Below are 18,900 nucleotides of genomic sequence, written 5' to 3' on the forward strand. Positions count from 1 at the left end.
TGTTACTTCGGGCCTCACTGGTCCAAGCTGAGCTCGAAATGTCTGCCAGATGAGGCGCAGTGAGGTTTATTTCTCTGTAGTGCCTGCTTTAGCCTTATCTGCGGTACAAGTCGCGAGGGATTTTGGCCGCGGAGGGTGTCACTCCTCGTGGATCTGCTCCCTTTTCCATGGTGACGGTGGCTTTGTGCAGTGTGCAGTCAGTCGAGCCCCATGGGATCACAGAATCAGTCAGACCTCTTAGGATCGTGGAGTCCAACCTGTGAGCAAACATGTCAACTAGACCACGGGACTAAGTGCCACATCCATCTCCTTAAGCATCTCCAGGGGCAATCCACTCCAGTGTCTAAAGGTGGAAGTGCTTTCCCTCAGGAATGGCTTCTGTATGGCTGTATGGTACAGATCGAGTGGTGTTCTGGTTTGCCTGGGAAGCTGCAAAGCTGCAGGTTGTAATTTGTGCTGTGCCTAAGTGTCTGGTTTAATCCATAGCAAGGGGTGGCACTGCTGGTTTGCCTGTTGGTGTTGTAGGTAGTAGATGCTGGAAAAGTTTTTTCTGTGTGCCCCATTCAGTTTGGTTCACCTCACTGTGCAGCATCTTTCTACTATTGCACCAATTCCAACAGACACAGAGGAAAACCACACAAAAACATATTGCTTGCTTCTGGCAAAAAGGATGAAGTGACCTCTGACCAGGTTTTGTTGTAGTTTCTGGCTTTTGTGACAGCCCTTCTTATTACTCTTCAGCATCACAGGTGTCATTGTAAAAGAGAGTGGTAGTTTCTGGCTTTTGTGACAGCTCTTCTTATTGCTCTTCAGCATTCACAGGTGTCATTGTAAAAGAGAGTGGGACAACCTGCCACGTCTGCCAATGCAGAACAGAGTTAAATCCCACTAGGAAGTTAGTGCAAACTCCATCGCTCTTACTACAGTTTTAGAGGATTTGGCTTTCATTTATTTCATTTTGAATCTGTTGCATCCTGTGATTATAAAGTGCATTCTTGATATTACATGAAATTTTGGTTTTTTAAGTTATTTGATGTTTTATTGTGTGCCTTATTGTTGATATTATGCTAAATTTTGTTTTTAAAGTTATTTGATGTTTTATTGTGTGCCTGTTTAATTTTTGGAGGAAGAACGTGCTCTCTGATTAGAAATAGCTAGAGGTACTCTGGCTTCCCAGTAGTGGTTGCTTTTGTGGGGAAGAGAAATACCAATGCATGCAAGATGACCTGTTTCTAGAGCAGTTATTTTAAGTAATTAATTTTTATATTTACTTCTACTTTGTCTTCAGTGGTTTGTTTGCAGAACAGCAGCTATATGTGTATGGCGCTGTCTTAAAATATTGCTAAGCTTGCTCACCACTGGGATTATAATAATGGTTTATTTTTAATAATTAATTCAAGTGCATCTTTTGCCTTTCAGATTAAAGAGCAGAAGGTTGTAGTTGATGAGCTTTCTAATTTGAAGAAGAACAGGGTAAGTATTTACAAATTTGCTGTTGACTGTTTCATTTTAGCAGAGAAATAAGAATAAAGGCAAAATCAGAGCATGCTGTCTAGTTTGTTTTAATACACATGTGGTCTGCTGTTCTCAGAGTAATTTGTCCTCCAGGTGGTTTGATTATTATGCAGCCTAACACTGGGGTCTTTTACCATTTTATGTTTCATTAAGATGTTTGAGTTGATCAGAAGACTTCACGAGGCATTCTTTCTTTTTGTATGCATGTGCTTTAAAATGGCATGTGATCCCTCATGTGTGAGGAGAAGGGAAATGCAGAATAGTCATGGGTTGCTGGTTAAATGTTTTTGCTGGTGCAGTATTAGAATGTTGGTGTTGTCAGGGCAGAATGTACTCCTTCACTTCTATACCAGAAGTATATCTCAGTGGACCTACACCAGTTCCTACTGCAGTGTGGTTCCAGAGTTTATGGCTTCGACTTTGACGTGTTGTTTTTGTTTTACAGAGAGTTTACAAACAGCAACCCAACAGCAACATATTCTTCCTTGCAGACCGAACGGAAACGCTGTCTCAGTGCAAAAGTAAGTCAAATGGTTCAATATTTAAAAGCTGTATTTGTAGCTGATTTCAAAGGTATATATATCAAACTGAAAAGCTGCCAGCTGTGTATCGAATGCAAGGTAGGCTTTAGACACCTGCTTGTTTTTCTGGATCAGATAAATGTGAAAGTGTTTACAGTTGATACATGGATGTGATAAAAGAGAAGTGCTGAGGATATAGAAAAAGGCACAAAATCTGCTGAACAGTGGAGTTATTATTCTCAGTGTCCTTTGGGAAGCTGTATGAAGTCTAAAAAAGGCACGGCATGAGTAGAAAGAAAATAGCAAGTTAAACTGGAGTTAAGCTAGAAGTCTTAAGGTAGTTGAAAGGATGAATCTGGGATTATGAAGGTGGGAGACTGGATAGTAGTGGTGATGATTGAACAAATGTTACAAATGTATACATTTAGAGGCATAAATTTATTTTTTGCATTGAGCAATTGCTGCTTTCATTTTCTTTTCTTTGGGTTAATGGTGTTGACATTTTAATTGACAGTTTCCTTTTCTTGCTACAAATGTATAAATCATACTAATTATATAGGCAAGAGTTGCACATTCCCTTGTCATAGTGTGGCTTTCTTTGAGAGAAAAAAAGTCAGAGTCTTTGTATAATTAAAGAGGAATAAAGAACACAAACATAGCACTTTGGTTAATTAGTGTTTCATATTTATCTCTTCAATTGATCTAGTGTCTGGAGTTGCTAATTTCTTAGATATACTCTTAAACTTACCTACTAAAAACCTTACTGTTCCTGTGATTTTTCTTTTACACAGATACATTAGATGAACTAAAGAAGGCACATCAGGACATGGAAAATGCAGAAAAGGCTAAAATCAAGAAATAGGTGATCTGCATTCCAAGTGGCAATGTGTGGCATTTGTTGTGTTGTTACCTTCGGTAGCCAATGTGCTGTTCATGATTTCCTTAGCCAAGACATCCTCTGCTGTCTTAAAAGAAGAGGACCAGACAGTAGCCAACAGTTGATAAAATCTGTGTCTGATCTCTCTTATGAGTGTCTGTTTTCTGGCCATGTACTTCACATGAGGGGACCGGTGACTCCTCAGCCTCTAGAAGATGCCAACAACAATATATTTCTTTGGAATGGAGAAATTTTCAATGGAGTGCACGTAGGAGAGCTAGAGAATGACACTCAAGTTATGCTTCAGCACCTTGCGTTATGCAGCAGTGAAGTGGACATTTTGTCACTCTTTTCATCCCTTCAGGGTCCCTGGGCTTTTATTTATTACCAAGCATCTAAACACAGTTTATGGTTTGGTAGAGATTATTTTGGTCGTCGTAGTTTGCTTTGGCAGTTCAGTAATGAGGTCAACAGCACTTTCTGCCTCACGTCTGTAGCTGGTTACTCTGCCTCAGGCAACCAGTGGCAAGAAGTCCCAGCCTCTGGAATTTTCAAAATTGATCTCAAAGCTTGTGTAACGGCTAAATCTTTGTCTTTAACATGGTTTCCGTGGAAGTACAGCTGCACAAAGCAAGAAGTAGATGAAATACTCACTGATGTGTGTGACCAAGTGTCAAAAGACTTAGCGAAACATGTACGTCTTGTGATGAATGAATCCAAGCTGTGTCTCAGGGCACCAGTTATCCCCTTAAATAAGACCATTTCTGAAGCTTCGGGTGAATGCCAAGGCACTAATATTAGCAACAATATGCATGTGGTTTCTGTAGAAACCCTGCAAAGATTTCTTGCAGAGGAACAAAAGAAAAAATTAGTCCATCAGTTTATCGATGTTTTAAGTGAAGCAGTCAAGAGACGAGTTCTATCTCTCATCAGAGCTCAAGGTCAGAAAACAAGGGAAGCTCCTAGCATGTCTAATAAGAAAGCACATGTTGCAGTGCTCTTTTCTGGTGGCATTGATTCTATGGTTATTGCAGCCCTTGCTGATAAACATGTGCCTTTGGAGGAGCCAATTGATCTTCTCAATGTAGCTTTCATGATGAAAGAACAAGCTAAGCAAAAGGGTACCACTAGAAGACATACCAGCCATGAAGTACAACCTGATTTGCTTTGTCCTCAAGAAAGCTGTCAAGATCTTGATGCTAAAACTAGTGCTCACTTATCCTGCTTTGATGTTCCTGACAGAATCACTGGTAGGGCAGGACTGAAGGAATTAGAAGCCATTAGCCCTTCAAGAATCTGGAACTTTGTGGAAATTAATGTTACACTAGAGGAACTGAAAAACATGAGACACCAACGCATTAATCACTTAATTTATCCACTGGATACAGTCTTGGATGACAGCATAGGCTGTGCAATTTGGTTTGCTTCTAGAGGGGCAGGTTTTCTTAGTAACCAGGGAGAACTGAAACCATATAAAAGTCCTGCAAAGGTACAGATTTCTTTTGTTGTTTTCTGCCTTATGTTTGACCTGTGAATGTAAAAACAGTTCTTTTGATCAAGAAACCAACTGAGAGTTTTACTATTCATCAGGTTGCTGAAATTCAGTGACAGGATGTAGAATAGTTCTGTAACTGTAATCTTTGTGTACTTCTACAGTTAAAAACTGCCTTCAGTGCTTTTGGCCTGTGATGGGTATGGCTTTTCAGAGAACTTGGATAAGCAGCAATATGACTAGGAAAAAACAAACTCATCATGTATCATTTGCAGTGTTTCAACTCTAGTAATGGGTTAACAGCTGTTCAGTCCAAACCGAATGTGCTGATGAATTTAGAGATAAATGTTAATGGATTATGAAGTAATATTGTTCTGTGCCAGCATCCCACCCCTTGTAAAATTGCTGTCTTCTTATTTAGGCATTATTTATGCTGTTGGTGTGACAAAATCACAAATAATACACACATTTTTTGGTAGTTACTCTGTTGGAATGGCAGAATTACAAAAAGTAGCTCTTTCCTTTTTTTAACTTATTTTCATCTATGTAATATTAAGTGAATCTTTTTAGTAACTAGCTAATTTTCTTGGGGACTTGATTCTGATTTTACAGTTCCCTACTTCTGATGGTTTGTGCAGGGAAGAATGAACTGTTTCGTGTCAGGAATGTACAAGCCAACTGCTGCCTTTGCATTTTGAGGCTCCTGCTACTTGTCTACTAATTACTAGATCCTAAACCCACAAATAAAGCACCAACAACAGAAACCCAAAGAAACACAACAATTTGCTTAAAAACTACTGCAATAGAACACAGTGGATTCAGTTGACCCATCTACTTAAGGATGTGCATCTCAGATTTGCAAAACATACAAATTCATCTTAGGTCCAGAGTATGTTGAAGTGGGTTATGAGTTAATAGAGCATAAAGCAAAAGTGTTATTTTCCCCATCAGCTAATTACTGCTGTGCACAGTTTAAAAATTAGTTGACCACTAACTGGTATCAGATTAGTAAACCACACTTGATTGATTGTTAAGAGACTTCCACTTTTATAGTGAACTGCTGGCTGAAGGCACAGTAATGGGCCACATGGGATGTGTTTCTTCTCTTGATAACATTTTATGCCCTTACTGAGTAGACAGAAGATTATGAACCATTTTTACTTTGTTTGATGCAGTTGTTACTAACCCAGGGGCTGGTAAATTAGCAGCACTATGGATGTACATTCAGCTAACTATTTAGAAGATATGGCACACATAATCTTTAGCAACAATTTTTTTTCTATGAAGGCTGGTTGGTGTTTAACAAATGCTGTTTATTATATTAGGAACTAACAAAGACATTCTTCAAAGATATTAATGTATTTGTGATGGCACAACATTATTTTGATGTTTTTTGCCTTGCATCAGTAGAAATGTTTGTGTGTACTGTCAGGTGTGATTGTGAACCTGTTTCGGGTTTCCGGTGGGAACTGTTTCAGGCATTGTGTAAGACAGTCCATCATCACAGATAATGTCTTTAGAAGATGTGTGTTAAAAGTTGCTCTCCTTAAGATGCAGTTAAACATTTAAGATCTATTACACGTCAGCTTGCCTAGATACTAAGTTTTCTTGTCTTCTGTTTCCTTAGGTTGTGCTCACAGGAATTGGGGCAGACGAACAACTTGCTGGGTATTCCCGACATCGTGTGTGCTTCAAAAGATATGGCTTAGAGGGTCTGAATAAAGAGCTTGAAATGGAGTTAGATCGAATTTCTTCCAGAAATCTTGGCAGAGATGACAGAATTATTGGTGATCATGGCAAAGAAGCCAGGTAGTGCTGTTTTAACATGAAGCAAAACTGGTTTTGCTGGTTAGATGCAGTTTCTAACTCTCCAACAAAAAGCTTAATAAAACACACTAAAGTTTCATTTGTCTCTAGTTCTATTGCAATTTTGTTCATTTGTACTGTGTTGTGGGGTTTTGGGGTTTGATTTTTTTAAAAATGGTCTGTGGTACTGTGGAAGATTTACTTCAGGGAATTTAGCAGCTTGATTTCCATCCAGAAGTTTTAAGAAGCAGCAACAGATGTTGAAATAGGCAAAATCAAGCTGGTTTTATCATTTTAAGGAGAACAGTCTTCTGCACAGCTGTGAAGTGTTCTGGTGTGGTTATTTGGGGAGTGACTTTGGACAGTGACAACATAACATAGAATCCATGTATTCCTATCCATGCAGCAAAGGCAGGGTCAATATCCACTGCATTTCCTGGCTGCTAAGCCTGAATAGTTGGAGTCGTTTTATTTGTGTTTGCTTCTCCATCCTACCACGAACTTGGAAAAAATTCCTTAGGTGTTGTCCAGTAGCAAAGGCCACTCAGGTGCATGAGAATGGGATCTGTGTACCAGTGTTTTTGCAAATCTGTCCTTACTTGCACATTTTCAGTTTAGCACAAGAACAGTGGCAGTGGTATATGGGCAAGGCAGTTGGGTATGGATGCCTAGAATTCAGAATGGTGTAAAAATTTGTTGTGTAAATGTTTTTGTTTCAAAGTGACAAATGTAGCTTCACACATTAAATGCTTAAAGTTGCCTTGAGAAATGGTACTTTAAAATGTGCTCTTGCATTGGAGTTTCTGTTTCTTCATGATTTCTGTTTTATATAAACTCAGTGTTTCGGATGCTTATTCTTACTCTTTTTGCTTGACTTTGGAAAACTTCTGAGCTTCTGAGTGTAAACATGATAGATTATGTTTTTTTTCTACAAGACAGTGTAACTCCTTTGGAGAATTACCTCTATACTGTGACACTAAGGTTTAAGGTACATCTGTAGTTAGGAATTGACATAGGTTCTGAAGTCATAAAGAGGAAAACCAAGAATATTTGTATGAAGTTTTTAAAGGGTTTTTTCCCCATCTTTTTTGCAGGTTTCCTTTTCTTGATGAAGATGTAGTTTCATTCCTCAGTTCTCTGCCCATCTCAGACAAAGCTGAGCTGACCTTACCTCGAGGAATCGGTGAGAAGTTGATTCTGCGCCTTGCGGCCAAGGAGTTGGGCCTTGCAGCCTCCACTATTGTGCCCAAAAGGGCTATGCAGTTTGGATCTCGGATTGCAAAACTAGAGAGCAACAGTGAAAAAGCATCTGACACATGCATCAGGCTGAAGTCCTTTTCAGTAGATGAGTTATAAAGCAGCATCTTGAGATGTTGCACTTACTCAGTAAATCTTTTGAGCTTTCTTAGAATGTTTGGTCTGGTTTTTTACACACTTGGATACTATTATTATTTGTCATCAAAGTAATGCATATAAACAATACACAAAGTACAGTATTTGTACTAGAGGCTCACTATGAGTGCATCCTTGAGAGAAGAGAATGCTGGGCTCTGGGGAAGAGAGGATGGCCAGAGTTGGCTTTTCCACCCTTCCTAGCTGATGTCAGCGTTGCCAAAAGCACATTGAATCTGTCCAACCTGGCACATATACTGAATTCAGTACATGACTCTGTGGTAGAACAAGTCTAGTCTTGCAGCTGTGCTTTAGGAGGGGGTTGGAGGTAAGGTTCTGAAAGGGAGGGCATGGGGAGGAGCTGGTCTGGGTTGCCAGAGCCAAAAAGAGCTGAGGGTCTCGTTGGCCTCTTGGAGATCTGCCCTTGAAGCATCCTGCTTGCCCGTTCATTACTTGAGGAAAACAGACATCCCACACACAGCCTGAGTGTTTTGGGGCTGTCCTGTACAGCCTCCCAGTCCTTGGCCAGTTCTGCAGGGATGGGTTAGTCAGCAATCCCCAGCCTGGGGCTCCCTGTGCTTCCAGAGAAACTGAGGAGCTCCCTCTAGGGTGTTCTTTGTCCCTTGTTGACTCCCGAGCTTAACGTCTTTCTTAGCTTTAGCTCTGCTGCTTAAAGTTGCAAAGTTCCCATTGTGTACTTCAAGTATGATATCTTTTAAACAAATAAAAAAATCTCCCTTAAAAAAACAAGAGACACTGTAGGTGAATGTGTGGATGCAATCGTGGGGTTGAAACAGAAATTGGGTCTGAGCTTCCTCTGAAGGGAAGCCTGAGTTAGCTTGTCTTTCTAATTTTGTATGGAAAGATCACAAAGTTAATGTAAAAAAAGCTGGATATATGCTCTCCAGTGGTTTGGGTAAGGTTGAAGCTTAGTACTCAACATGTTGCCTTACAGTTTTGGTTTTTATGTTTGGCCAATTAAATAAAAAATGGAAAAATGATAGCAGGGAAAAAAATCAATTTTCATACAAAGCAAAATATATCTATTCCTGCAAACTATAGCTGTATTTTCAATATAATTTCTCAAGTCTGTAAAGAAAGATTTACTGAAATCCCCTTAAGTTTTACACTGCTGCAAAACAGCGACAGATTTCTCACTGGTGCTCTGATGAAGACTGAGTCCATAGTACCTTGCCCTGAGATGTTTGCAAGAGTTCTTGCATCATGCTGTAAAGCAGGTGGAGACTGGACCAAGAGGATCACCAGGCTGATGAAATGCAACTACTGTTCATTATTTGTTGCCTGTGCAATGGTGTTGGAGTGTTCCCAGAAGTTATGTGTCACTTAGGATACTAAGAAAGGAAGTTGTGCATTTTTACCCAGACAAATACTGCCTATCCCAAATTAGGAGGCCTCTGATACTTAGAGAAGTGTGAGAAATAATTTTGGAATGCTTCCAAATAATTCCAGGTAGTAGTTGTAAAAAGAAACCATAGAATTTGGTGATAACAAACTTTTCCAGTTGTCCAGTGATTCATAAGAAATTTATTGTTTTTATTTATAGTCCACTTACCATTACTTGTAGAGTTTCTTGACCAAATGTTTGGTTCCAGTAGGGAAGGGGAGAAAAAAAATAAGATACATTAAAATGCTTTATGTATTGAAATCAGATTCTGTACTTCATTCCATTTTTACTGGGATTTAAAAAGAAGATGAAAATCCCAAATGTAAGTAAACATCTTCAGCCATATTCTAGTAAGAAAACCATAAACTTACTAATTTAATTCAAATTTGACATTGATATTTTTATATCTTCTAGATATATCTTGTAGATTTTTATATATTTAAATGATATCTTTTATATATTAAATGCTAAAATAAATCTAGTGCTTTAAGCTACTATTGTATTGCTACTTCTAGAAGAAAAGAAAATCCCCCTTTTTTAATATCCTGTGAAGCTAAAACTGAAGGAGAATTGCCACTATTTGGTTTTTTTTTTGACCAAGTTTCAAATGTCAACGCTTTGAATATGCACAGAATGAGTGTCCTTAGGTCCATCAGTAAAGGCTGTTTCCTTAGGGATCATGATTATAGTTTGCTGTCTGTGTTGTAATGTATGTGTGTGTTATTACAGCTGATAAACTAGGAGAGAAGATTGTACTTTGTTCAAATTAGCATCAGAGAGAAGGGAAAATGCTTCACAGTTCCTAGGTTTGTGCAGGCTCTGTTGGTGCATGGTTATCCGAGTTCTTACAGATCAGGCTCATACAGACTGCAGTGATTATTTCTCAAATGACTGTAATAGAAGAGTATTTGCTGCTAACCCTGATCTGTCCAAACTGGCACATGACACCTCAATCACAAGGACAACATCCCCAAAAAGCAGCATAGCTCTTAGGTGGCATTAGGGTAGTCTGAGGAATGCTCCAAACAGATTGGCCAGGGAAGGTATAACCTATTCCCTGAGAGATGCTTTTCTTGCCATGATGTGCACAAATGGTCAAGATAAAAGAGGCAAAACACTTCTAAGCATGAAAGGAAATAACTGTACTTGAGTTTCTGTGTTTGCTGATCATTGGTGCAATTCTCTGCATCATTTCATGGATGTTAGCAGTTAGGTATTGACCTAAGCAATCCTTAGAGCTGATCCAGTGACTGTTTTCTCATAGGTATCAGGCTGTAAGGCTCAGTTGTTTGTCATGGATATGCCAAGTAGACAACATTACCCCATTCCAGTGACAGAACTTGATGGTAAGAGGTAAGGAATGTGAACAGTAAGATAGAGACTATATTAATAGTCTTTAGTTCTGAGTTCAGATTGTCATTTACTGAATGGAAATTGCTGAGTATCTTATGAAGGTTTGAGAGGTATAAAGATTTTTATAGCTTTAATAAAATGTACTTTGATTCCAGTTTAATTTTTAAATTTATTTTTAACAGCTTTTTATGACACTATCAAATACTAGTTTAAATTCTGTATATATATTACAGTTGCTGGCAACATACAGGGTTGCTGGCTAAATGCTGTGCAACCATTTATTTTATATACTGCAGTTAATTTTTCTGGAAATAATGCAACAGTTCTGTAGAAACAACTTAAAAATATCACTGTTCCTCAGTGTAAGAACTCAGTTTCTTCAATGCTTTGAATTCAAGCATGTGAAAATAATGTTGCAAAAGTACTATAAAAGCAGGGTTTAAATTGTCAACAAGCAGAGACTATGGTTACAGGTTTTTTTAATTCCCATATTTGATAGCTATAAAACTAAAATGCCCTACAGGAGGCAGGAATTGTATTACTTCATGAAATAAAACTGCTTGTCTTGCATGTCTTGTATGTTAAATTCCAAGTAAATGTTTTCAGTTGTATTATTCTAAGACTGAAATGTATTTCATGAAGACTATTTCAAGATTAAATTTTTTTTGTTTAAAATCCTACCAGTTGTTTGACTGTTACTGAATATACTTTCAAGCCAAAATGACTCCTGGAGTGATATAAAGTGATTACAGTCTCTGGGGTTTAGCAACATCCAGAAGGTTAACAAGCAATGAGGACACAGTGTATGTATTGCATATGTTACACAAGGGATCTCCAGGGATCATCCAGTTTACAGTCTTGTTTTGAGTGAAGAATGAAATACTTGCAGAGCATTTTAACAGTTACTTTAATGCATAACATGCAGTGGTTGAGGAATGTGTTTCAATAGGTAACATTCTCCATTGCTTCCTCACTCAAGAAAGCTTTTGCTAACAGTTGTTTAAGCTTTTCCTGCAAATTACGCTAAGTAATCCTTCCCGCAGTGAAGAACAAGTAAACACTGGTTTTATAGCACATTTTAATAGACTGAGTTGTTTGGTGTATCACCTTCCTTGTTTCAGTCAGCCTCATACCACAGTAAAAAACCCAACCCTGTGTTTCTTGTCTCTTAAGTGTTATGCCTGTAATAAAACCCAAATATGTGCCTCTTGCAACACTATTGTTGATCATACTAGATTTGCTTCCATTCCAGCCCTACAAATCCACCTCCTTATTCCCAGCTGGTATTTTGTATTTGCTTGAAGTGTACTCCTAGGCTACTGATTTTTTCCAAAACGAGAGGTCATCATATTGTAAGTAGGTTTTCAGGAGTGTTAGCAGCTGCTTTCAGAATGCTATAACCTGCAATTTTCACTACTTCATTTTGTGCTTTCATTTTTCAGTTACAAAAAGAATGTTCAGAACAAGACATTGAAGCAAACTTTTTAAGACCTTGTATGCACTACGCCAACAGTTCATCAGGAGGCCATCAATAACTCCTTACTGAGCACCAGATTTTCAACCAATTGTGTTATCTGTTTTATTTGATTTGTTGAGCTAGGCTAGAAAACTGTCATAATAGCATTTCTAATTCCTTGCTACAAGACATCTCCACTCAAATACTACAGAAGGTCTCTCCTATAATTACTTGGGGCATCTCCTGTTTATTTGTTTTGGAAGACCTTTAAGTAGTTGAATTTAAAGCAAAAGAATCATTATTTGCTGTGTAAAGTCTCAAACATTTAATGGAGGTGAGATAAATATAATAGCTATGTATGAAGTGTTTTTGTTCATTTCACAAATTCCAGTCTGTCAGCTATGTTGAAATCAGCAAAGCACATGGATAATCATCCTACTTGATAGGGCCTAGGAACTGGGATATTTACGTTTATTAAAGGACTTTTATTGCTTTCCCAAGAAGATAATGCAGATAAATTACCAAAAGATAAACTACTTGTTTATCTACATGAAAATGAGACTGCAGAAATGCTGTGTAATGAAGTGCAAATACCATGTACTCTTCCAGTGCTTTCTGTTCAATAAGGAATCTTAACCTCCCAAAAAATGAAGTATTGGAGTAAAAATAACACACATCCCCATGTTGTTACATCTTGCCCTCCAGTTAGCAAAAAAAGCCCAACCAGGCAACCTGTTTGTTTATTACTCTTCCACAAATCCCAATTACTTATTTGTACTCAAATGGAGGTAATCTTAGCATCAGAATCAAGGTTGGAGGAGACCTCCAAGATCAGCAAGTTTATTTTACAATCTTAAACATGTGCATTAGGAATTCAAAAACTCTTATTGAAATGGTGCTAATATTTGAACTATTTATTCCAGTAAATACCCTTGCAATGAATAATAGTGGAATAATAATAGTATATTATACTGATTAGCAAAAAGCAGGGTCAAATAACACATTATTCACACCAGAACTTAGAATGTGCAGCTTAACAGCTGACACTGTGATTTAGCTTTACTGAACTGCTTATAAAAAAAGAGAACATTAATAGGCATTAGCTCTATACCCCGTAATTGTACATTTGTGTAAGGAAGAACAGGCTGCTGACACCAGCAGCAGAAAAGCAGGTACTGCTGAAAGTCAGTTGCACTGGCCTAGGAAAGACACTGAGATCTTCCTGAAAATCTGTGCTTGCACAGGTTCTTTCTCTGTAACTTTTCAGTCATGGAAGTTATGATGTCTTTTAATGCGTAGTGTAAATTATAAAGTTTATTATTAATTATATTGATAAATTATGTATTACAAATATATAAACTTTATTATAAGTTACAAAGTGTAAACAATTGAGGTATTTTCATTGGTGTGAGTTTGTATTTATTAGAAAGTGCACTTTGAATTTTTTTTGTCGGTTGTTTTAATACCTAGAACACTGAGTTGTGGAATAGTAACTGGAATCACTTTGGTGGTAACACACAGCATTTGTTTCTCTGACAAGGGATTTTCAACACGTGTAAACCAAGTACTGCCAGTGAACATAACAGCACTGAAACAGTTTTTATTGAACAATTGAGAGTTGCATTTGCTTCACTAAGTTCCTTTTTAAGTTGCCAACCATCTTATCTCTTTTAATCTTGGCACCTTGATGGAATCTTCTTCGACTCTTTTTGAAATATCGATTCCAAGGGGAGCTCTAAAAAACAAAATTAAGCATTTGTTAGAAAAAAACATCATCATTGCCATCCCACACAGATGTACAGCTTCACAGACCTTTGTCACAATTAGTATGGCAGGCACAGGATTTCTGCACATCACTGTGTGACCAGTAAAATGGTCCATCTGAAGCTGTAGCTAGAAGCATCTTTACACTTAATACTTGCAGTTGTAGCCATTCCAAACTCAGGAAACACAGCTGTGATTTCAAATCCATCTTTAAGGACATCATTTTATTTAGATTCTGATTTTAGTTGATAATTTTACATCTTGCTGATGAATGCAAGACACTAGAGATTCACAGGTATCTCTTCCTATGATAATCTTAAATAATGTCTACAGCAAATCAAATTGAGTATTTTATTCACTTAAATGTATACAGCAAGTTGTTTTTGATGAAGAGTATTTTGTAGTTTTTCATGTGAAAACTGTAATACTTTTTGTATTGAGACTGTCCAAGTCTGTTTTCCTGAAAATGGAAAAAGCCTGAAAAAACTCCCCAAGTTTCAGACCAGCTGGTACTTTTGAAATATTAGAATTTTGTTTGTCCTTAGCGTAGGATCTATTTAAATCCACAGAACACAAGTTATCTGACAAGTCATTAAAAAAATTAGTCTTATCAGTTAAAATAAAATATTATCAGATGTTATATGCTGAGTTATTTTTAACTGACTGCTCATTGTGCATACACAGTTGGACTTGGAGCACATTTATGTCTATAGTGGGCAGGAGGCTAGGGGAGCTTAACTGGCTCCAGTTTTCCTGTCCTACACTGGCAGCAGGAAAACACATAGAACTGCTATGATGGATGGTGATTTAAGTTTCTGAGCCAAACCAAACATAAATGCCAGCCATGATCCTTTGTATTTCACAACTATATTGAAAAATGACTTAACACTTGTATGTTCACAACTACACTGAAAAGGTAAGGCTGGTAACTTAAAACTTCTATGTGCTGCAAAGACACTCCTCATCAGCTTCTGCCACTTTTCAGTGTGAGCTCCTTTCCATGACCACAGTGAATAGTGAAGAAACAGCCTGTGAACAGAGCACTTACTTGGGTTCATAGCGGATTCCATCAGTGCTGTGTAGAACACCAAGTCCTGCACGTAATCTCTCAATGCCATTCCTGAGCCAGAAAGCAATAACGTCAAAGTATGTCATAACTCTGAATACCTGCACATGACTCAGTCACCAGAAATAAGATCTTGATTCTGATGCCAACTTTTAAAGAACACTCTAGAAACACATGCAAAGAGAAACAACCATTACCATGCGATCATAATGCCGTTGTCAGTGCACAGTCTTGGAGGAGGACACAGAAAGGCAAAATCATTGGCATCTGCCAAATTCTGTAGACCTTTTCGGATATACTGGTTACTTGCAACTCCTCCTGAGACAACCTGACAGCAGTTTCAAAGAGAAAAAACACATTGACTCCGAAGTAGTGACAGATCACACTCAGTTGAGATACCTAGAGGAACAAAAGTAGTGACAGATCACACTCAGTTGAGTAACATTCTGTTCAAAGGTTATCACATGTAGTTCTGAAGACAGCCATAAATGATGCATTTGAAGATTAAAACAAATCAGAAAAGAGTATGCTAAGTGAGTTTATTATGCTTAAAGACATTCCTGAATAAAAGCAAGTCAGCCTAGTGGAAGGTGTCCCTGCCTGTGGAACAAAAGTAGTGACAGATCACACTCAGTTGAGTAACATTCTGTTCAAAGGTTATCACATGTAGTTCTGAAGACAGCCATAAATGATGCATTTGAAGATTAAAACAAATCAGAAAAGAGTATGCTAAGTGAGTTTATTATGCTTAAAGACATTCCTGAATAAAAGCAAGTCAGCCTAGTGGAAGGTGTCCCTGCCTGTGGCAGGAGGGTTGGTACTGGATGATCTTTAAGGTCCCTTTCATCCCAAACAATTCCTATTCTAACTAGAACAGCTGTCAAGTGTTGGGGAGCACATGGTCAAATTATGTGTCCTGAATTGTTATGGAAGGTCAATCAGATGGTAAGAAAATCTCTTTGTAGCTTAACACCCAACTATGAAAGATTTCACTGTAAATATTTACATGACTATTACTTCAATCCTGGTATTTTAACAATATAACAGATACTGAGATCTTCCTCACCTGTCTAGATAGAAAGTACAAGGCATCTGCATCTTCAAATGATGTTATAGAGCCAAATATAAAAAGGAAAACAAAGTCTACCCACCAAGGCTGCATTTTTTGATGGTAATATGCTGTTTTTAATGCAGAAGAGCATGGCTCGGTATGTCTTCTGGATGATATGAACAGCCACTGCATGCTGAGTTGCAGCAGCAATATCCTGAGCACAGGACAGGATCTCACCTTCTTGGATACCTATAAAAATGTACAATCAAGGGGGTTTTCCTGAGTACAGGTCATCAAAAACATGGTTTAGATCTGACTGTTTAACAATACCTTCTTCCTTTTCTTTGTGTGCAATGGCATTATTGACAAGGTTCTGCATCCCACAGAAGGAGAAGTTGCAGTTCCGATACTGTTTCATGGGCAGTGGCAGCGTGAGCCGTTCCAGGTCCCCACTCTGAGCCAGGTGCTCTATTGCCTTCCCCCCAGCCATGCTCTGGCACTCTGGGTGCTTTCTTAAAGACAGTCTTCTTGCTACCTAAGGAGGTAATAAACAACAGACTCAGAATACAAGCTGAATAAATTCGTGTAGCTGCAGCTCTGTATTGTTGTCCATGGAGTAAAACTGCACAAAATCCAACCCAATGTGAACTTGCAAACAGGGCACAGTAAGGACAAGATGGAACAGCAGCTGGGTTTGGTTTTTTTCCTGGAGTATTTAGAAATGCAGTTTTAGTACAATTGGGGCAAACATGAGGAACACCAGATTTTGCAGGAAACATTAGTTAGTCCATTTTTAAGCTACAGGAAACACACAGAGATTCCAATACATTATTACCAGAGAAAGAGGAACAAATCTGGTTTCAACCTTTGACAATTCCCTTTCTGATTCCACTCACTTCCCCAGTTTTTTAATTAGTACACACAAACACTGTTTTCAAACTCTGATTGTGCACGAGACCAAAACCTTAAGTAACTGGTTTTACAGACTGTACTCAGTGACTCAGAAAACTTAAGATTCTGAAAGCCAAAGCAGGCTTTCCAAACTGGAAAAAATAAGATTAGTAAGAAATGGCTTAATAGGTAGTGTTTTAAACGTGACAGCATCCTTTAAAATATCCATCTTCTCAAATTCATACAATTTGTATTATTGGTGGCAATGTAACTTCCAACACCAGTTTTGGTTATTTGCTGAAACATAATTCATGTACATATTTTACAGTTACTGTTACGTGTACATTGAAAGAGGAAAATTTGGATGCTAGGAAGGAGTTTTTTCCTGTGAGGGTGGTGAGACACTGGCACAGGTTGCCCAGTGAGGCTGTGGCTGCCCCAACCCTGGCAGTGTTCAAGGCCAGGCTGGATAAAGCCTTGAGCAGCCTGGTCTGGTGGGAGGTGTCCCTCCCAGGGCAGAGGGTTGGCACTGGATGATCTCTAAGGTCCATTCCAACCCCTTAATATTCAATGATTCTATGATTTTTAACAGCCTCTTGTGTCTTGAATCTATGATAATTCAAAACAGAAAAAAAAAGTTAAGTAAAACTGTTGTCAGGTTGATGATACTACTACCATTATGTGGTATAAATGCAATAAAAAGGAGGAAAAAACTAGGTTTACTTCTGTATGGAAATATTACCTTATCCAGCATGTCACCTGGTGCAATATCTATGGACTGTCCAAGCAGAAGGAAATCTGAAACTCCTTGTGCTACTGCCAAGAGGCAGTGGCCTCCAGAGAGTAAAAGAACCAAGAAGGGAAAATCCAGATGATGTGTGAGCCTGATGGTCAGTGCATGAGCCTCCATGTGATGGATGGGTATGAAGGGCTTCTGGTACCTGTTGACCAAGCTCAGGCTGTACTGCAGCCCCACCCCAAGGCTCAGTGCCAGTCCAGGTTTCACTGTAGTTGCAATAGCTGAAAGCTCAGGTACAGAAACACCACTGACACGAAGTGCCTCTTGTACCACTTGCTCAATGTTTTCTCTGTGAAGTCGCTGTGCCACCACAGGAATTATTCCACCTGTTCTAGTAGAAACCAAAGAACTACATTACATTGGAATTTCACAGCAGATACAAAGGCATAAAAATAGTTTTCAGGCACCTCTTAACCTTGGCTTTTCCTGTCTGTTTCCTTAGTGCATTCTCATATGCCTTGTTTAGTGTAAAGGGCACTGAAGAGAGCATAATTATCACTGGGAGGTCAGAAAAGGATGTGACTTGCCCTTTTTGGTACAGATGCTTCTTAAGTGTATTTCAACACTGTTCCAAAACATCTGTCACTTAATATTCACAACCCTCTCACTTGTCACTTCATGTTCTTCGCCACCAATGCTTATAGTTGATGAATTTTCCCTTAAAAACATTGAGACATTTGGTGGTTTTAACAGTAATGATGATTTCATCTTTAATTCAAGCTGGAGAAGTAATTGTCTCCTTCTGCAAGAAAATACTGGAGGAAACTTGTTAAAGCACAGCATTTCTTCCCCCCTCTTTAGTATTACCGCAGTATGTGCTGTGACCCAAGGGATACCTTTACATCTCCACACCTCCCCACTCCTTACTGATTTTATGCTGCAGGGAAGACTTTAATACAGATGATATTACAAGCAACAATAAAACCATTATTAAGGCAAAAGCCTCGGGAAGTCTATTCTTACTGTAAATGGACTTGGTTCTGGCAGTGCAGCGCTTCTCCCAGCACACAGCCAGCATCATCCACCACGGCAGCGCCCGTGTCATCGCAGCTCGTCTCTATCCCCAGCACCAAGCTCCGCGCACGCTGCTCCCCAGAGCCAGCAGAGCTGCTCCTCAGCCGCGCACTCCTGCCGCGTCTCACTGACTTCAAAAGGCTTTTGGCAAGGCTGTTCATGACTTAAAATCTATCTGGTGGTTATGGCTAGAAGAGAACTGTACAGTTTATTACCACCAAAGGGTTTTCAAGCACGTGTGCTGCTTGGAGTTTCTGAAGAGGTGGTGAGTGACGAGTATTACTTTCGCTGAGTATTTAGAAGTGACGGCACATGATATTCAAGACCCTAAGGAGGAGAAAAAGAAAGCGCTGGGAGCTAACGTGTTTGTTTTACCTGGAAGATGGAGGGAGCTCCCCGCCAGGCTCGCAGTGCAGCGCTGCGGGCGGGACACAGCGCACGGCCCTGTCGCCGTTTCACGGGCACGGAATCACCTCCATCCTCTGCAGGCCTCGGCGC

The 18,900-nt window shown here is 38.9% G+C and overlaps 2 protein-coding genes across 2 annotated transcripts; one reads left to right on the top strand and one right to left on the bottom strand.

The window, feature by feature from the left end:
* Positions 1–1,419: 1,419 nt before the first annotated feature.
* ASNSD1 (asparagine synthetase domain containing 1) lies at positions 1,420–7,583 on the top strand. The gene is made up of 5 exons (XM_009073317.1): positions 1,420–1,473; positions 1,961–2,036; positions 2,828–4,402; positions 6,033–6,214; positions 7,306–7,583. Exons 3-5 carry the CDS (start codon positions 2,921–2,923, stop codon positions 7,565–7,567), a joined length of 1,926 nt encoding a protein of 641 aa, XP_009071565.1. The 5' UTR covers positions 1,420–1,473; positions 1,961–2,036; positions 2,828–2,920; the 3' UTR covers positions 7,568–7,583.
* Positions 7,584–13,461: 5,878 nt separating this feature from the next.
* Positions 13,462–18,574, bottom strand: OSGEPL1 (O-sialoglycoprotein endopeptidase-like 1). Its single transcript, XM_009073328.1, has 7 exons — positions 18,352–18,574; positions 17,332–17,719; positions 16,029–16,233; positions 15,799–15,947; positions 14,845–14,975; positions 14,630–14,701; positions 13,462–13,552 (listed from the first exon to the last, which is right to left on the bottom strand). Exons 1-7 carry the CDS (start codon positions 18,561–18,563, stop codon positions 13,462–13,464), a joined length of 1,248 nt encoding a protein of 415 aa, XP_009071576.1. The 5' UTR covers positions 18,564–18,574.
* Positions 18,575–18,900: the final 326 nt, after the last annotated feature.

The sequence above is a fragment of the Acanthisitta chloris genome, unplaced genomic scaffold (assembly GCF_000695815.1).
Source record: "Acanthisitta chloris isolate BGI_N310 unplaced genomic scaffold, ASM69581v1 scaffold23490, whole genome shotgun sequence".
In the NCBI taxonomy this organism is placed as follows: domain Eukaryota; kingdom Metazoa; phylum Chordata; class Aves; order Passeriformes; family Acanthisittidae; genus Acanthisitta; species Acanthisitta chloris.